The following is a 21,379-nucleotide window of genomic DNA, read 5'->3' on the forward strand; positions in this document are numbered from 1 at the left end:
AGTGTTCCATTCAGACATTTTTTGCGGTGTAATGTAATTAGAAAAAAAGTGAATACTCATGAAATATTTCTGTATATTGGTCACAAGTTTCTTCCTTTTCGAAAACGGGACATTTTGGCGTCCCGAAGCTGTGTTCGGGGACACCGGGACACGCCGCCTGAAAATGGGACGTTTCGTTACATTAGGTATGTACGTCAAAACTGTAGTAGGTAAGTGTTCAATTATTATCGCTGGTAGAAATAAACATGACAACGTATTCGTAAACCAATTATTGATAACCTCTTTTATTGATAATAATCTTTGACGTAAGGCAAACCAGTGACTGAGTTTAAAAAAATACCTACTATCTGTCCGTGTGTAACAAACGTTAAGTAAGTTTTTGTAAATTTTCAAGTGCAGTGTTTGCCTACATCTCTACTAAATAAGTTGTGTTGAATTTTATAATGATCTTAAAACAAGGTAAGCATCTCAGAGTAATGATAATATATAGATATCGCCTATTGTTCGGCAAAATGAAGTTGTGTTTCTTGCATATAACGTACAGTACTGTTTCACAGAACCTCGATTTTGTTATTATCAACTAAACTTGAATTTAATCTTGTATACCATCGTGTTGCTTCTCAGTATGGCTACCAAAATTAAACACAACATAGTTAACCATATATTATGTTCTACTAAAATAATAAAAAATAATTACCATTAACACAAAAACAATAAACTTCATCAACACGTGCTCGCAGTTTTTAAATGAACGTAATCAGTCAAATCGATATTTACCGGCGACGTTTACAAAACATATTTAATTCAGCCGTAGAAGTTCTATGTTACTCTAACGCATAGTGCGGAGATATAAGGGCGCCGAATGCTTACTCACTCGCACCCATGGTTCGTTTTTGTTCAGGCCTTGGTCTATAAAAATACCTGCTTGATCCAAATGTTGCTTGAATTTTGAGACAACGATATCAATAACAATAAGCCATTCAGGCAGATAACGATTGTGACATCTTATAGTAATTAATTATTTAATTTCACTAGTAACTTCTCAGGCAGATAAAAACTAAAATGAAAGAAAAATAAATTAAAACTTCAACTCAATTCGGCGAAGGCGTAAAGGGATATATAAACACTATCATGTAAGAGCGGCATGTACAATCTAAGATTTCGATCCTAAGGATAAGTCGCCGAAAAGCATGACTTAACTATAGACAATCCTGAGTATAGAGTTAAGGAATCCTTAACCATGGACTACTTTTGTTATGAACACGCCCCCTTCTGCAGCTGCTGTAAAAATAAATTCGCATGTCTATAAAACAGTCCATACACTCAAATTCATTCAACAATGTATCTTAATATGGATATTGATAGTGTTAATTCGTTTGGCATGTACTTGCAGAATATTATTTTACTTTTATACGCCAGCCCGCAGAAATACAAGATGCCAGATGATAGAATGACACTTGACGCTAGTGTTACCATGTTAAAAAAATATCTTGCGGTGCCTGAATCACGTATAATGACTTATAACGGAAACATAAGAGTATTATATTTTTTATATATAATAACTTTTTGATTCATGTATGTAATCTTGCAATTTGCACGGTAATACGTGTTTACACGTGAATTTTTTTGTAACATATGTCAGCAGTAAATCCATGCACATGTAAACGAGGTATCTATTACTTGGACAACGGAAGATTTTGTCAACAATAGTACTTTTAATATTAAATTTTCTTTCAATTCTTAAAATAATTATATTTTCCATAGGAGAGTTCTCCATGTACGAGTTATCGGTGATTGTATATTTTGCTTTATGTTTCAGATAGCATTTCAACGATGGCGTCATCATTAATGTCGACGATTATTTTTATCGGTAATGATTAATTAGTTCAGTCCAAGAGGTCAATAACTAAAGTATACATTTTTGATGACAGTGTGCAGATCGCGCTTGTTGTATTGCTTTGTTTCGTTCTGTGCTCCTCTTACTCTTGTTTCCTGCACTTTCAACAACTATTGAATGTTATTTATTATAATGTGGCATAATTGGATAAAGTACCCATAATTAGTAATCAATCGTTTGTATAATCGATAACATATTTACGGCCTTTTGCCATATTGTCTTTTGTGAATGTTCGATGCATTAAATGTGTTGGCTGCTATTGATTCTAACTCTATTTAGTGGTGCTTATGATAATTTTATTACGTATATTATATTTTTGTAGGATTGATATCACAGGCGTTCTCTGAGAAACTATTATTTGAAGATTCAAGATACATTAATTCTAAGAATTCAATACCAGCTCCAATATACAGGTAATAAATAAAACTCCAGAGATTGACTCAATCATTATATATTTTCAAAATAAATATTTAAAATAACAAAATAATAATAACATAACCGAAAAAGGCCGACCAAGTGCAACTGAAACCTCACTTGTTTCACTCTCCCAATCGAGCTATCTACAAGTTTTCTACGATCTTTTCTAAAACGTATGTGTGTTTTTTTAGGATTTTCAAAACGTTGAAACGGCATTGAATAAAAAATAATAATTTAATATATATTTTTAATTAATTCATAATAATTTTCTTAAAGTACCTTTCTATTATCTGGTGTCCTTATGAGGTTTTCTAATAACTTATTTTAGAACGCGCCCAGAAGAAATTTCTTCGATGTCTTTATTTTAAGGATGTCCCCCCAAAAAAAAATAAAAAAAAATTCGGTTAGGTACATGTTCAAACACGCGCGTCAATATCATTTTACTCCCTACTTCAATTATAGTTTGTCAATTTATGGCTACGGCTGTATGTTTTAGCTTAACCACTGGGGAATGACAAAAGAAATGGCGTATTTCAAAAAAACACTACCTTATGCTTAGGTCAATAATTATTATAAAGCAATAATTATTCATAAAATGTTTATCACACTTGAATGGTCAAAGACATAGCTTATAATAAGTTGGCTTTAGAATCATCTTCAAATGTGTTAATCTTGCCGATTTTTTGAATAATAAAATGCCTAATTCTTGTCAAATTTGGGATCACAGAGATTATCAAAATAATTTTTTATCGTGAATATTTTACAAAAATTATCTCATAATAAATTATACTAATGGTTTTATAAATGCGTTTAAAAATTAATAAATGTAAAAAATCTTAACACCACTGCACAGTTATGTACCGAAATATGACTATTTTCTAAAACATTAGAGCTAGAGGTTTAAAAGAATACTATTTTATGTAACAAAAATACTTTATGCAGTCATCAAATGTTTAAAATAACTATAAAGGATAATAAGGCTTCAAAATTATATAAATAGATTATCTACAACGTTTAAGGAGTGTCCAGGATCATGGTTTGAAAATACAATAAAAACTCAATTTTGACCTTCGACGAGCATGTCCCCCCTTAAGACATATAAATATTTTCCTTTCGATAATTCGGCAAATGATTATTTTCCGACTGCCTTTCTAAGGCATACTTACTTTTCACTCTATTGAATCTCGTATGTCTTTTCTGGTCTTGAAACACTTTTGCCTGTTATCGCGAGGGATGGTTTCCAACCTTGGTGTTCTAATGAATTTGAATTTACATGCGCCTGTCAATTACATACGTGGTCGCAGCCATGATTTATTCTGGATCGGAAACGTTTCATCGTGTCAAGCCTATCAGGCACCATTAGCGAAGGGCATATACTAATATACTGCGAGGGGTGCAAGACTAGTCCATGCACTCCCCAAAGACGTAGACATTTTTGGTCGAAATTTTATTTTATTTTTTTGTATAAAATTGTACATACTTAAGTATGTTTTTTATTATTATTAATATTATTATTTTATATATTCTCTTGCGAGGGTAATATTTGTTACAAAGTTAATCTCAGGTTGTGCATGTGTTGAATTTAGATTTGTTATGTCCACAATGTTTTGTTTTCATAAATAAATAATGAATAGGTACATAATATGTACAGAAATAATATGTTAACTAAATCATGTCTCGCCATGTTATGTTTATTACATTTATTTTAATTTGTCTTAAAAATGATTTTATTTATTTATAACAAAATTGTAGACCGATTGACTAGAAAAAAATCAGGCAGCTATAACTTTGCTAATGTGACATAACTGAGTTCATTGGGAGTTTATGATATTCATGCTGTAAATTTAAGGGGGAGAGGCATAGAAATTCATTATCAAATTAAAGCTTTAAACATATTTTAATCGATCGATACCTATCTAAATACAATGGGAAAAATAAAATATATTTTTTTATTTCAAAGAGAAAGCGACAAATTTGAAAAAAATGGCTAAAAATAAGGGTTTTACTAAAATAAATATTTATTGTTCCAAGTAATTTCTTGAAACAAAATTATCGATTTAATGTTGTTTAATAAGTTTTCTTGGAACTAGTGAATCTCTCTTGTCAATTAATTATAGTTTTAATGTTTTTTTTTCAATCTAAAATCAATCGATTTTTACGAAAAATAAAAATGTTCAATTTTCAATAATTGCATCAAGCGAAAACGTGGGCCTGTTCAATATATTTTTCTTACTTTTTAGATATATTTAACGTAATATTTTAATTTATATTTATTATGTTATTTACTAATTTCAAATTAAATACAGTCGTCAAGGACGTGCTGCCTCTAGCGGCAACAACTAGTTCGCATGAAACGGCCACTCTTGACTAGGCATATAAATTCGGTTAAAGCACACTTGAGTGCATGGCAACCTCAGTTTGGGTAACTGCTCCTGAGACATTCTCAGTTATAAAAAAGCAATTAGACGAAATAATGTTCGCGCTTACGTAGTAGGTAGGTACAAGTTAATTTTCCTGAATCATCTTATATGAAAAGACATACATATCCTGAAAAACTATCGCGTTTGATATATTATATGCATTGAATTCTATTACAATTACTTCAAGTGAATGTGAACGCGAATTTTCGCAAATGAATCTAATTATTACCCCAATAAGCAGTGGCGCACCCAGGATTTAATATTGGGGGGGGGGGGGGGCAAAGGAGGAGAATGTAAATTAGTCCCATAGGCTCTTTTTCTTCTTCACAGCCTAATTTATCGTTTATCGGTCTTTTGTCTATTGCACTCGGTGTACCTAGACCATGGTCCCCACATCCTGAAACGGGCCCTCAGGCTAGGATATTTGGCGGGCCCCCTACCTACCTCTAAGATTAAAGGCAGTGTGAAACACTACATTAACGTTTTTCAAATTGTGTTTTAGTTCAAATTAAGGGTACTTGTACATTGAATTATTGACGATTTTTAATACATCTACTTTAATAATGGAGCTGTCGAGTATCGACACGTAATAATCAAAAAATATATTGCACAATTATATAAGTAATTGAAAATGTTCATGGCCATGAAGTGTAATAGCGCCGCAGGCGACTTTTTCTACTATTAAAGCTACTTTATGATGTGTGTTTATCTCACTTATCTGGTCAACCCGACACGCCGGGCCCCCCACAACCCGGGCCCCCAGACTAGAGCCCTGTCAGCCCTCCCCAGCCATGACCAACACCACTCCTGAATGAAGTTGGACACCGAGAATTTTTTGACAGTTCATTAGGGATTGGGTTTCTAAAATTTTGTTTGTTTTTTTCGTTTTTTTCAAAATTTTTGTGTTAGAAATTAAAATCTAAGAAATTTTTCTAAAAAGGGTGCTGGAGAATTATTACAAATCATTTTTTTGCCGTGTTTTTATTTGTCTAAGCCCAAAGGTATAGTTTATTGGCTTTCAATTTCAATGTTTAAAATCATTCTGATAATTTTCATGTTTGGGGGATGCCAGGGCCCCTCGATCCAGGGCATATCGACTTGGACACTAAAGACGTACCTAGTGCGTAACGATTAGGTGGCCAATCGACATAATTAGCATACTATTTAAAAGTGGTAATTAAAAAGCAATTATCTAATCAGCAGTCAATGTGTTAAGTAATTAACATACCTACTTAATATATATTCATCGAAAATAAAATTGATACAATGTTTGTAAGTAGCTACATAAAAAAAAACATTACTTATAAAATATCTGCAAACTAAATAATGTCAAAATTAATTATAAAATTAATTTGGGATATACCTATTCAGATTTAAATAATTAGATCAGTCCTTATTTGGTTTCACTTAACCAGTTTCCAATATTTGTATAAGTAATCAGAAGTATTTACCTACCAAAAATAATCTCGACTGGCATATTTATACCTAGTCACAAATCAAAACTGGCGCAACGTTGCTTTTTTGCGATGGTCCGAGACCACAGAAAAGAAAAAAAAATATTTCTGTGTTCCCTGTCCAGCCAATTCAGCCAGCATTGATGGCAGCTAGCATTGATATATTACTAGGTAGGTACCTGCACGACTGACAGATGCTTTCCAAATAAACCCTGCAGTGTGCCTGCCTACATTTATTATTATTACCTACGTTTTGTGAATGCCAGAAAAAATAAATTATCAACACATTCGACGTACTGTTTTGAGTCCGGTCTATTCTATTCAGATGTTAGGTATATTTTCTTATGATGAGAATAAATTATTATTGTCAATGTTTTGGGTATATTTAATTATTTTCAAATCACCAAACCGGCTGTCATCTTCGGATTGTTCTAATAATGTATTGATAATATTTATATTTTTACTTAGGTAACCTAATCATTATTTTCTAAAAATGTGTTGTAAAATAGTCTATGACGCCATTTTTATGGAGATCGTGTGTATGGTCTAATGATTCCATACCTAATTAATTGTCTTCATTACTATGAGAATGTCAATAATTCACAGATTGTTATCACATATAAATATCATTACACAATAATGTATATATTTTTTTAATATTACTATAAAATCCAAATTCTAATACAATCCAATCCATTCCAATTAAACTCACATAAGTAATTATTATAAGGTACTACCAGGTCGATGGTCCACGTATATTTTTATAATAATCTGACAAAATATAAAAAAGTCCGATTGAAATAAAATGCAAAAAATATATATACCATTGTTTAAATAATAACTGTAATTATATCACCTGTTTTTAGATTTTTTATTAATATATAATTACAGTGACATCTAGATAAGATGCCTCGAAGATTCATTCAAATTGGATTGTAATTGGAATTAGATTCTGATATAATTTTGACCTATATGCTTTGTAATTCGGGGAATAGATGGCTCTATAAAAACGAAACTTTTGATGACATCCCCCTTAATAAATATAATTGAACATAGGTACATACTTTTGAAACCACTTATGAGAAAATATAAAATCAATAGAAAAAAATACGACACCCAGCAAGGATCAAACGTGCGTCTCTTGGGTTTTACGCCCACGCACACTGACCTCAATGCTATAGGTATCCTATCTAATTGTGACAAAATTTTCTAATTAAATTAAATCTTGTGAATTATTCGTTGAATAAAAAAAATAATTAAATTAATAGCAAGTTCAAGTAAGTTACAACAAAAAATCTTGGAGTGATCCGTGACGTCGGTTAGTAATTCAGAAATTAATACCTACTTTGATTTTTAAAAAAAGCCAATTGCCAATATTAACTCAATTTGGAAAGCGCTTAGCCGTAAGTAAGTTAATAATATTAATTAGTTACTTAATATATTTTTATTTTTTAGAGTAATTGACGATTCAAATAGTGCAACTTATGTGCAGAAGGACTTCATTAAGAGTGTATTGCGGATTCGGAGGCAAACTCACGGGTGAGTTTAAATTACCTAGCTAAATGTAATGCAATATAGAAGTACATTTTGTATAATATGTGTATTGGTGCATGCGACGTTTATAGATAAATAAACAAACAAACAAATAAATACAGTAGGTATAACTGGGTTACACCCAGGGCTACAAATGGACCGGAGCGCACCGGAGCACCGTTCCAATTCGTAGATAATCAGTAGACGTCAAAATATTCTGTGCTGTATAGTTCATATTTCTTCCGGCAGGTTCGCCACTATCATTCTACTGCGCATAATATGGCCGCAATAATACGTACTGTCAGTAGTAAATCGATGCACGTGTAAACGAGGTATAAGTCTCTGTGAACTGATCTTTACTGTTTCCAAGCTCGGAATGAATAATTTGCTTTATAATATAAAAATAATTGTTCAAATAAGTAAATAGTTCACATGTTTCCACCATCTAGTTGTAACCAGCGCTTGAAATGGATTTTTTTACGAACCGGGGCGCTCGATAATTTTACGAAAATATTAATCTAGTTATCTAATTTTATGCGTATTTTATAAAAACAAGTGTGTTAGATTTTTGTTATATGGCCTATTTAGCTCAGACGGTCAAATTATTTTTTCCACGAGACGGAGCGATGATTATGGGGATCTTATGAACTGGGCCGGCGCTCCGGTGCGCCCCGGCTCATTTTAAGCCCTGATACAATTTAATAATAACCTATTATAATAATTACTTTACAGGGGTGGATGTGTTATGCCGCAGAGCAGTGTAAATGGCACGTACAGTTTACGTGGCTCACTTGTGGTCGAAGGAGGAGAGCTGGTGCCATATGATTCTATTATACAATTGACCTGTCCATCAGGATATTTCCCTTCAGACAGTGGAGTAAATTTTTGTGATGATACTAAGAACGACTGGTTTGAAGAAGAGTTAGCAATTTGTCAGAGTAAGTGATTAAGTGGATTAAAATAAACGTGCATGCATAGAAAATATAATTACATCAAAAAAGTTGAACTACTACACTTTACGGAGTAATTGTACCTTTTTTACCATGTCCGATTCTAATAAGAAATACGACCATAATATGGGCCTCCACAGAGTGGAGGTTTTGTATTAATAGATTTTTGTTTTTACTATAAATTGATGTCAGCCACTTGCTCAACCTATTAGGTCCATACTCTGACTCCAAACGTGAATTGAAAAACAATAGATGTATTTGTCAGACCCAGGATTCGAACCTGGAACCCACGACATTATAATCCGACGCGTAAGCTGCTCGGCTATCGTGGGCGTCCTACGTGAACCTACGGGCTTAATAATATGTGCGCATTTGATGAGATCGTACATTTGAAAATATTGCTTCGTCGTATAAAAAAAATTATCGTACGCTTGTGTGGTCCTGGAAAATAAATCTATCCTAAACTATATTATATAATAATGCAATCCAAAATGACTAATATATTTTTTAATGAAATGCAGTATTTTTCAAGAGATTATGCGTTTATTTTTATTCTTTCAATGGCGATACAGTTCACTCCAGTTTCCTCCTCCACCGCTTTTCTCCAGTCGCGATCCTCTACGTCTTCTCTCCACTAATGGCATTTGCGTGTCTCTTCACGCTATCTTACTATTGCATTTTACAACTGGCCTCCTTATTTCTGAGATCCCAACGAGAACCATTCGCTGCAAATGGCCTGGCAAATGGTCACGAGTTTTATGAAGCTGGTAGTGGAAGTGGTACATTTTATAATTATATTTACCTGATTCTCTATATTATCCCATCCTCAAAAACGGGTCGGTGTATCTGTCATATAATCTTCTTAAAAGTATCAGTAAGGGTCTAGGACGATTCGGCGCCGGGACAACTGGGCGCCATGCAATCAAATGAAATTCGAAAATAAATAGACGTTCCTGTATTATAAGTAATTTAAAAATATATATTTAATATTATTATTTACATTAAAATTATTGTATTATTATTTAATACTTGGTGAGAATTTAAATATGCACACGTAATTAATAATGATTTAATTGTGCATATGTTTAAGTTCCAACGAGAAGATTCTCAATCCGCATTAAAAAAAACATTATGTTAAGAGCAAAATGAATTAAAACTACTAAGTAGCAGATAGAAACTGTTTAAAATTCCTCGTCTACTTTCTGTATAAAATCGTCTATTTATTTTATTCTACAATGCGGCGCCCAATTGTCCTGGCTCCCAGTTGTCCTATTCCCAACAAATAATTTTAGTCATCGTGTTTTTCTGATTCATGAGTACACGTTACAAAGTACATTATTATGTACTTATAAATAAATGTACACAATTATCAAAATCCCAGAAACATGTCTACTTATTAGAAAATATCATAGAAAAAAATTGAAACAAAATACGGAATTCAAACGGTCTTTCTCGTGTATTCCGGCAGTTTTTATTACGCATTTTTTAAAGTGTTTTACTTAGACACGAATTTGTTCTTCGTACTATACGACCATCGGTTTCCGATACAACATCTCATGGTCAACTGTGATACAGTCAAGAACATACGAACATTTTTCCGTACACAGGATTTAATTTTTTTTAAACTCCTAATATGTTAGTGGAGGTTGTATTAACAGACTTTCTATATAAAATCGTAATGAACGTCTATTTATTTTATTCGACAGTGCGGCGCCCAATTGTCCTGGTGCCCAGTTGTCCCATTCTCGTTAGTAAAGCTGCTTTCTCAATTAGTGTCACAGATTGTATCGTTGAAATCGTATTGAAAGTATCATTCGGTTATCTTTTATATTGACTTTAATTTTCAGAAGCGTGCAAGCCCCCGAAATCATCAACGGTTGAATTTACCTGCACGATTCCTACTAAAAAAGGACAGTTCACCAGAGGTAGCTGCGATAAAATGTTGCTTTCTGGAACAACTGCCACTCCAAAGTGTCGCAGTGGCCATCATTCGATCACCAGCAACAGAAACATATTCTGCATCAATGGTCGTTGGGGATACAGTATGCCAAGCTGCAAAGCAGGTAATAGCCAATTATAGAGGCCATGGCCTAATATGATCCTACCTCATTCTCCTGATATTATGAACACAGTGACGTCCCTAGACAGAATGCCGCCCCTAGGCAGTGCCAAAATGCCGCTCCATTTTGTATACAGTATTTTTTATCATCCTTTCATGACTCTATTATATAAGAAATGTGTTGTATGGATACACTATTAACAAAATATATACCACTAAACATACCAAATTAAATTTATAAATATTTTTAATTAATAAGTCAGATTTTAATTATTCACAAAACTGCACGTGTCGTTTATTGTCACCAAGGATGTCAAAGGGCAACGGAAGTAAACTAGACATCGCGAACACGAAAAAAATTACAGTCCTGTTAAAACTTTTATGTTAATTAATACATTTTGTTTCCAACCAGTGAGTTGATTTTTTAATGGAAGGATATTTTCCTTATTATTAAATTTAGTTACCTAGCTATTTCTAAATATACTAAATGATTCTCCTCTATTTGCCGCCCTTCGAGTGACTGCCGCCCCCAAGCGACACTCAATCTGCCTACCCCCACAGGACGTCACTGTATGAACACAATATTATACAGTATCTACCTACTTGCTGACAAATGTACCGAATAAAAATCGGAATCACCAGCGGAATCTATTATCATCATCATAAGTGGACTTCTCTAAGAGCATCCTCCATCTCCCCCTATCCTGATGGCATGTGTCCTCCAGGTGTCTGCGTCGGTCGTTCTAGCATCTTTGTTGGCACCGTCCAACCACCGAAGTCTGAGTATGCTAGTCAACGACCGACCTCTGGTATCATGAATTCTCCTCGGCGACTGAGCACTGTCAATTTTTGCTATCCATTGGAGTCTTAGTTCAATGAAAATAAATAAGTATGACTGACAAAGTGTAGTGCGCTATATTTATATCGACTCTCGCCTATCTACATGGCGTCAAATTGCATTATAAGCGCTGGCTGGACGCTCATGCTTTACTACAAGTTTACCTGCGCAAACCGATTTATATCGGAAAACCCGTGTGTATGGACGGGAAAACTGTAGCTCGCGCAAACTGAAAAGTGTTCCGTATTTTTTGTACAAACTATACCGCGCAGGCAAGTCGGCTAGCCGGGGCTTAACTTTATTGATATATGGTGGGCCCATCAAAGGTGCCGGCCTGGGGGCCCGCTTCAGGATGTGGGGGCATGACCGAGGTACACAAAACAATTGACACACTCACAAATATTAAATGATAAGACTTCTTTCCAGAATGCGGGAGACCAACGCCGCAAGGTATAATGAACGTCATTAGTGGAGATAATGTAGCGAGAGGAGATTTTCCATGGCATGTTGCAGTATATACTACATATGGACATACAGTGATGAATTCCATTCCGAGATACTGGTGTGGAGGAAGCATAATCAGCAGGTCTCTCGTCATAAGCGGTATACAAATTTTCTTAAATCATAGTAGGTAATACAATAAAATAAAATAATGAAATACATAATTTGAAAACACTTCTGAGAAAATTAATAACCAATAAAAAAAATACGCCACCCAGCAGGTCGAACCTGCGCCTCTCGGGATTTGCAATATGCACATCGACCACAATGCTATAGGCATCGTGTCTAATTGCGACAAATTTTAACTAATGTCTCTTACAATAGGCTTCATAACTTTATGTAACATTATGTAATATAATATTCTAAAAATATTTTTTTCATATACTATCATCTATTTATTTATATATTGCCAGTGCTCGAAATGGAAAATTTCACGAACAGGAACGCTCTATAATTTTCCGAAAAAACGGTAAGTATGCTTAATTTTTTTCTTTACATACGTACGTACGTTGGATGTATAAATGCAACAATAAACTTTGAGCTTCTTACGCGGATGTATATTGAGCAAGTGGGCAAGGATTGTCAGCGCCGCAGGCGAAAGAACCTCGTCTCAACAAAGTATACCGTCAAGAATTGTATTATTCTTTTCTCTTACTTTATCTACCACCCATAATCAGCAGGCATGTTACTTCTACCACCACTCGTCACTGCTTATAACTTATATTACTGTCTCATTTGGGATAGTTCAGTTTGTTAATTAATTAAACTTAAAAAACAACATATACACATACCTACCATAAAGATTCAAATTAAAAATTAATTTACATATAACAAATTTTACAGATTATAGATTCAAGACGAGCACAGAATATTTTTAAAAAAATTAAAGAAATAGTATTAAAATAGTGTTTAAAAATAAAGAAATAGATGCAGCAATTATTAGAAAAAATAGTAAGTACCTATACAGAGACGAGTAAATACAAAATTTATACAGTACATATCAGTATACCGATAGAGCTAACTACGCCATTTAATTATTTAAGAAGTTATCAAACTAAGAATTTATAAATCGTTCACATAAACTCGTTCTCACGCAGGAGGAATATACCAATATCCGAAGCGATTTGGTTGAACACAGTGTGTAAGCGTTATTAAGATAAATCAATCGGATAAAGCCATGGATGGCATCCACACAGCTTCAAACAAAGGATCCTCAAAGATTTCTTTTGGACCTTCTCCACCATAAGGGCCATTAGGCCATACTTACTTCTAAGAAAAGCTTCAAGCCATCATCACCAAACTACGTAATTATAGCATTTTAAATTACCAATGGTGTATCATTAATTATCGGCTTTTGAGCTTTGAGAATCGATGTCTCCGCCGAATCTTAGGGGTACATTGGTACGACCGCGTTACAAATACCCGAGTTCGTGAGCACAGCAGCCTTCGGTGATTGAAGTTATCACGAAGAGACGATTTACGTGGCTGGGACACGTATTCCGGATGCCGCCAAAGAGTGCGGCACTTCGTACCCTTGTGGCACAGCCTCAAGGGTTCCATCGCCGTGGCCGCCTCTCCCTTACCCTGCAGCGGTGCTACAAAAGCGACCTATTTGCTGCAGGTCTGACATGGCGGGAGGCGCATGGCGATGGACCGAGGGAAGTGGCGCCAATGCTTGCCCTATGCCCCAATATTAGGACATGACAGGGTAGAAGAAGAAGTATCATTAATTATATAAGATAAAACATGACGGAAGGTGCAACTCGAGTTGCTAAACACGATTCCTATAGAATAATATAAAATTGTCATTAATCAGTAGGTACCTACCTATATTCAACATTATAAGGACTAATATTGTAGTGTATGTATATACCTATACCATAGGCCCCACATCGTGAAGCTGGCCCCCAGGCTAGGATCTTTGGTGGGGCCCCCTTCTTATCGCTAAGAATAAAGGCAGTATGTACGGGGTAACAATAATCTGTATATTTAGTGTTTTATTGTATATTTTAAAACATCCATACGAATTATGGAGATGTCGAGTATTGATAAACAATTAAGAATTGTTTCGTATAACCACATAACTATAAATAATAGTATTGTAAGAAATTTTTTTTTTTTTACTATTAAAGCAAATTTGTGATGTGTGTTTATCTCACTTATCTGGTCGATTCGCCTCGCCAGGCTCCTCCTGAGCACGGGCTCCCAGGCTAGAGCCCTTTCAGCCCCTCGTTGTGGAGACCATGACCTATATGTTACAATGATGATGCTTTGGTTACCATTATTGTAATATACGTACACTTACCACCTCAGATTAAAGAACTTACCACCGTATTTATTTAATCTATGACTACCATCTAAAATTATTTGTTGTCCGCACTGAACACGTACCTACCTAATTTGTGAGTGTATTTTAAGCTAAACGATTCAATTTGTGATGTTTGTCCTTACCTAGTCTCATTATAGTCATTATTATTGCCACGGTGATGAATAATGATAATACAGTACAATAATTTATTATTATGATAGTAATAAAATTTTATTGGAGGATATTCCTTTTTTTTTTTAAACAAATTTACAAACAAAAATTAACTAAAAGTTCTCTACATAGTAGGTATCTATTATTTCTATTATTTTTAAAGTAGCAAGTTACAACGTATGTAATAACACAATAGAAACGTCCCTTAAAAATAAACTAATTACGGTAGGCTATTCAATAGTTTCATACCAAAAACATTTTTGTAGGAAAATGGCATAATGGTGCATTTATTTATTACTCATTGTAAAAATAAGGGTTTACGACACGTCATAAATATTTTTAACACGTCGAGTCAATTGTCGAAATGACATTGAATCAGAAAACCCTGTTTCAACTGTATTGTCGATCTTAAATGCTTATCGGAGTGAATTCTTAATTTTTTAGCAGATTTACACGAAGTACCTACTACTTAATTAAACCTTCATAAAATTTATAAATATCCACTCATATTTATCATTTTCAAAACGAAAAAATTCTGCTTGTGGCCACTGGTCACCAGCATTATATGTTAAATCAGTTTGGATACCAACGACAAAAAATATACTTATATGTAATATATAGAAAGGTATCGCCTGCTGAGATGTTTGTCCAAATTTCAAGAGAACAAATTTAAATAATACAAAATGTTTTAAAAAACAAGCGATTATCACTAATAAGTAGATTTTAGCGGAATTGTACGATTTAAATTACCAAACTTTATCATATTATTTTACCACCGAAAATTTTGCCCGCAAAAATAGACGTGGGTATAAAATTAACACGGCGATTAGATGGCGATGAAAATAAATAAGTTTTATCACTCACAATAAAATATAAGCAATAAATTAGTAGGTAAGTAAATTCGCAATGCATACCAGTCAAAGGTAAAAGCGAGACTGTACTGAGATATTTCATATTTTAGAAATTATTATACAAATATGTAGGTGCCATCTTTATTTTTTATTGAATTTAAGTTATTTAAGTACAAAAGGTTTTCAAACAATGTCAGCAAAGGCACAATTCTTTTGTAGCTTGCAGCTGTAGTTACTTTTTTTATGTAAGTATGCAATTATTTGGAGTGCTTAGACAATGCATTTAGACACGGATGTATCGACACAAAAAAGAAAATTGAAAGAAATTTAGGGATGTCATAAATTTTATTTTTAACCCTTGCACGCCCGGCATGACATAACTTCGTTAATTTTTAATTTTGAGAAAAACTTTAAAAGATACATTCACACATAAATACCTCAATCTAACGAACCGCAACGCAATTTTAAATGAATCCACGAGCCGGAACGGTATATTTTGGAATTCCACGAACCACAACGGCGCTCCGGTGCGTTCCTGTCCATTTCGAGCGCTGTAAATATTGCTACATATATTAATACAATACAAGTGAATATCATTTGATCTAATTTTATGCGAGGTAATCAGGCAAAGAGGCGTATCAGTGTAGTAAAAAGTGCCGAGTTATAAAATGTATACCAGGGAACTCAGAAATAATTGGAACTCAAATACATAACGGGTAAGGCGATAGCAGGTAACCGACTCGAGTAAGGAAGAATCCGGGTTAAACTTACACACGTGTCAAGAATACGTTTTACGTCGAATACTGAAAACTGCTCTCGGTTTATGCATTTACGCTCATTTAATGTTGGAGTATTACACACACTATTGCACGTGCATAATGCGTGCTTCATTTTCGTAGGACACTCACACATTCAAAACCCAGCATCAAGATGCGGCGTATTGAATATAGCCTATCGGTATTCTTTTTATTATATTCTGTTCTGTGATGTATACTCTACCCTCTGAAGCGCTTTATAAATTGAGGTACTATTGGCAATCGGTTTTTGTATTTTAAATCAAAGTATGTATTAAATACCTTAAATAAGTAAATAATACCTTAAATAATTAAATAACAGACGTCACGGACCACTCCAAGATTTAAAGGATTTTTTTAAGGTGGACACCTCACCTCCTTCACCTATTGGATTATCCATCACTGACCGTGTCTATTTTTCAGAACCATTTCTCATATCACTTACCATCAGAAAAGAGCTAATTGTGATATATAGGTATATCACATTTATCACTTTAGGTACGTATTCTGGCGATTAATTATGTAAACAAGTTAACCGCCTGAACTGTCAAAAGGTGAAATCTTTTAACAGCCCTCTCGGCCGTGCTAACTTTGAGAACGAGACATAATACGTCAATTTTACATATTGAGAATTGAGACGCAAGATCCGATTGTTTTGCTGGAATCGCAATGACATGGCTAATACAATTGTAGGTTATGTTGATATGTTGCTGGTTCGACTTTATCCGCTTGGATTCGGCAGCACGAACATATCCGAATTTAACCGACACGTCTACCAACCTAAATTTTCGCCATACTACGAATTAGAGATAGCCGTCGATACCGTTTAATGGTAGACCTTCCGTGCTAATTTGAAACAATGAAAATAACGGAAACGTGCTAAAGTGATAATCATTAAAAATAGACCTGCTGGAGTAGACTGCATAGATTAGATAGTGATCGGCAACCTTTTCGGATGGGTCAAGTCCAATCTTTAGTTAACATAATAGGACGGCAAGATATTCCTGCCACAACTACTTTCGGTGTTTATAATTAAATGTAATGATTATCATTAAGGGGGATGCTTATACTATCAGAGGCGAAAAGAGGCACCTAACGGAAAAAAACGAAGCTTGCAATTTGAGATTTTTTTTGATAATTTACAATTTCAACTGTAGTAATTAATAAATATATATCTGAAAACACTAAAAAGATTTTTTATTTTTTCTTAAATTTAAAGATAAACTGGCAATTGTAAAAAAAATGTAATAAAATGTGAATTCGTTGCAGGGTCAAATCTTATTATTACATTATATTTTATGGCCATATTTATTATTAAAATTTAGTTTATTAAGTTTTAGATTTTATGTGGTGTAGATTTTTGACTAATTCATCGTTTTAATATTTTTTATATATATTTTAAAAAACATCGATTTTCAAAAAAATATAAATGTGTATAACTTGAAATCCTTTTTATTTAAAAGTAAATTTTAATGATAATTATGACCATAAAATATAATGCAATAATAAGATTTGACCCTGCAACGAATTCACATTTTATTACATTTTTTTACAATTATTGTAAGTTTATCTTTAAGTTTAAAAAAAATAAAAAATCTTTTTAATGTTTTCGGATATATATTTATTAAATAATACAGTTGAAATTGTAAATTATCAAAAAAAATCTCAAATTGCAAGCTTCGTATATTTCCGCTAGGTTCTCTGCTGGCATGCGTCTCCCCCTTAAGAGCATACTTCAGTGAAACGGAAAATAATTTTCAGCAATAGGTGGTACGTAATTTCACACGCGATGCCAATCGGAGAGCGATAGTGGACCTGTGAGCACGTCAATTTGTTTTGTGATGGTGTCGGAGGAATTAATTCTTAAATAGTGTAAAGATGACTAAAAAACGTTACGTTAAAAATAAAATATGTCAATGAATATATTATTATTATTACTTAAATAACAATAAACATAACATTAAATGGACGCATGTTGAATTTTTAAGACAAATTATGTTTTGTTCGTCACGCGTTGTTTGCATAATCTGCGCGTCGCGTAGTCACGATCGTTTTAGACCATGCCTCAGCTGAAGTATAACCTTAATGATTTGATGGTCTTTTCAGCTGGTCATTGCTTTTACGACCCGCTGGCCAGGCAAGCATTTGATGCGGATTTATTTACGGCGGCTGTTGGAAAGATCTACAGTGATTTTGTGCATTCTGAGGAAAGTATGGACCCATTCATACAAAAGACTGGAGTAAGAATATTGATATATTTAAAATGAATATTGATAAATTTAAAATGAATATTGAAATATTAATTTTATTAGGTTTTGTGATTTTCTTATAATATCTTATTCGTATCTCTTATCGCTGTAATTCTATTCGCATCTATTCTATACACAAGACTGCTATTTATAGGTCGATATCGAGGGTAGTTTTTCATTTTTTGTATCAAAGTATTAGCACTTAACAGTAACAATTACAATAAGTTAGCCGTCTAAACTGTGAAAACTGTCTATCTCGCTATAAAATTTATCACAGCCAAGAGAGGTGCTGTTAAAACATAGCACTTATTGTAACAATTACAACTAACTTATTATAATGGTTACAATAAGTGCTAATACTTCAATACAAAAAATGAAAAACTACCCTCGATAGCTGCCGATAGCGGCCTATAGCAGTCTTGTGTATAGAATAGATGCGCAGAACTAACTCTAGATATAAACTAATTATTTATTAGGCTTGCAAACTGATTATTTGGCGTTCATACTTCAGGGTTCGAAATGGTCCGGAGCGCCGTTCCTGATCGTGAAGTCGGTAAAATCACCGTTCCATCTCGTGGAAAAAATAATTTGACCGTCTGAGCTAGATAGGCCATATAATAGAAAATCTACCACACTAATTTTTGTAAAATACACATAGAATTTGATAACAACTATGTAAATATCTTCAGAAAATTGTCGGGCGCTCCGGTTCGTAAACTTTTCCATTTCGAATGCTGTTAGTTACTGTATCTGCAACAGTCACAGTTGCGGCTCGCTAATAAGTACCTACCCGGATTTAAAGATTCTCCTTGAAAAATGTTGGTTATTTTATATATTATAACTATGTATTATTATGTGAACAAACATTTTCAATTATGAATATCAATAAAAACTCATTGTAAAATAGTTTCACTATTCGCATTAAATTGTTTGCTATTAGAGGATCATTTTTTTTATGTTGAAATTCCTTTTTCATGATAATAAATAATGTGGGTCTAAAAATAGTACCCGCACATGTTAAAATATTATAATATTATAACCGCTAAGAATAGCAAAATGTGTTTTCCATCAGTACACCTATTCATTTTTAGTGTTAATGGTAATTAGTTACAACAATCTATGGACAATGTGAGAACTATTTATTTCTGTAGTGAAAATCTACCGTTTGACAGTAATGTTGTCATTCATTTGTGAAAACCATCCATTTTCGATGTGACTTTCATCTTTTTCAATGTGTCCGCGCTTTGTGAAAAGTGTCTATTGTGCAAATATATTATATTCCCCATTGGCAAAGGGTGGAGGTAGGCTGTTAAGATCTGCCATAAATAGTGCACATTAAACTTTATCAGTCATATGTATTTGTTTTCATTGAAATAAGACTACAATTTACAGACGGTGTTGGTAAGTTTTTGAAATTCAATTAAACCATGCGAAACCATGCCATAATAAAATAGTCGAAAAATACTCGTCTATCTATAAAATATCTAAAATTATGCAATTAAATCATACAAAAATTTGGATATTACAACGTTTTTATTAGGTCGTATTCTTATTTGTCCGGTACAAATCTTGCAATCGATTTTTAACTAACTTCCCGACTAGCTAGACATTTGAAACTTTTACATGATGCCAATGCATTTTTTTAATACTTTTAGCCATTTTTAAGTAGAATTTCAGTTAATTCTGTTTTGTATGAAAAGTTATTTCGGAAGAAATCCGTAATCCAATCCACTATTATTGGTTGCTATGGTCCTAACAACTAAATTATTAATATATACATGCGTTACTATGGAAATCAATATGACATTTCGGTATTATTTCTATCAAATACAATTTTTTTTGATCGTTTAAGCTAGTCAAGTCAAGTTTATATGATTCAAAAGTTGCATATAAAAAGTTCTTTTTATCTTGTAATTATTTTATAGATAGAATAATATTTTTTATCTATAATAGTATCGAATTTAAAAAAAATAACCAACAATATGTGGAATATGTACTCAGAATCCAACGAAAACAAATAAATATGAATGAAAAAGTGTGCACAATTTTGTCATATCGCCCAAACTATACCAAAACTATTATAATTTGTTTTAGAGCCAACACTATCTGTAAATTGTAGTCAATAAAAACAAATACGTATGAATGACAAAGTTTAATGTACACTGTTTATGGCAGATTTTAACAGCCCACCCCAACCCTTTGCCACTGATATTCTCTATTATAAGTGAGCTTTTAAAGTTAAAATATTTAAAAACTTTCTTACATGTCTGTCTGAAAGCTGATCACTTAAGTGCAACCCTTTATTCTTTACTGTTTTAGGTAAAACGAATTGAAATTCCTCCTGATTATGATGGGGTGCTTTCGAGTTATACTCATGATTTGGCGATATTAGTTCTGCAAACTCCTCTAAGTTTTTCCGATCTCATAATGCCCGTTTGTCTCAATTTATTTGACAGAGATTTTGACGAAGATCAATCTTCACCTGGATCAGAGGCAAAGGTTTGTATTAGACGTAACCTTACCTAACCTAACAAATAATCCAGTATATCAGCTATTTTCAAAATTTGTTTGCTGCTGGCTTCCTGTAAAGTGTAAACCGACAAGAACCGTGTGTTATTTAGAGATGAATTTTATGTCAGTATATACTATACGACCCAAAGAGATTGGACGGTCTTTAATATATTATGGATATACGGCGAACTGCATACGTAGAAGTTTCCAGACACGGGTTTTTTATACAAGACTTATATACAAAGTGTGTATGAATAGCTGTTCCATTGTGTCATGAGAAACTGTCACGTGGTTGTGTGATATCTATAACGATGCTAAAGACGTCAAATTTATTGCTGAATGCCCACGATTCTATATTATATTATATGACTCAGCATTCTCATGCTTGATGGCCTCATATGTAATGTCATCACGTCATGATGTGAT

General features: G+C 33.4%; 1 protein-coding gene across 3 annotated transcripts in view; it reads left to right on the forward strand.

Moving 5' to 3' along the window:
• The first annotated feature begins 332 nt into the window (after positions 1-332).
• Positions 333-21,379, forward strand: part of LOC147077723 (uncharacterized) — a 42,767-nt gene continuing 21,720 nt past the window's right edge. Inside the window, exons 1-9 of one of the 3 annotated variants that reach the window (XM_085960713.1) lie at positions 333-459; positions 1,820-1,870; positions 2,220-2,310; positions 7,644-7,727; positions 8,454-8,659; positions 10,519-10,734; positions 11,995-12,171; positions 18,300-18,433; positions 20,762-20,941. In XM_085960713.1, coding sequence (XP_085816839.1) covers positions 444-459; positions 1,820-1,870; positions 2,220-2,310; positions 7,644-7,727; positions 8,454-8,659; positions 10,519-10,734; positions 11,995-12,171; positions 18,300-18,433; positions 20,762-20,941 — 1,155 coding nt within the window. In that variant the 5' untranslated portion in view covers positions 333-443. Of the gene's footprint in view, positions 460-1,819; positions 1,871-1,929; positions 2,063-2,219; positions 2,311-7,643; positions 7,728-8,453; positions 8,660-10,518; positions 10,735-11,994; positions 12,172-18,299; positions 18,434-20,761; positions 20,942-21,379 lie in introns of those variants that run through there. The other 2 variants (XM_085960714.1, XM_085960715.1) reach the window with 2 other exon arrangements.

Source organism: Rhyacophila brunnea, unplaced genomic scaffold (genome assembly GCF_057557595.1).
Source record: "Rhyacophila brunnea isolate RB1 unplaced genomic scaffold, BYU_Rbru_1.0 scaffold_12, whole genome shotgun sequence".
Classification (NCBI taxonomy): Eukaryota; Metazoa; Arthropoda; class Insecta; order Trichoptera; family Rhyacophilidae; genus Rhyacophila; species Rhyacophila brunnea.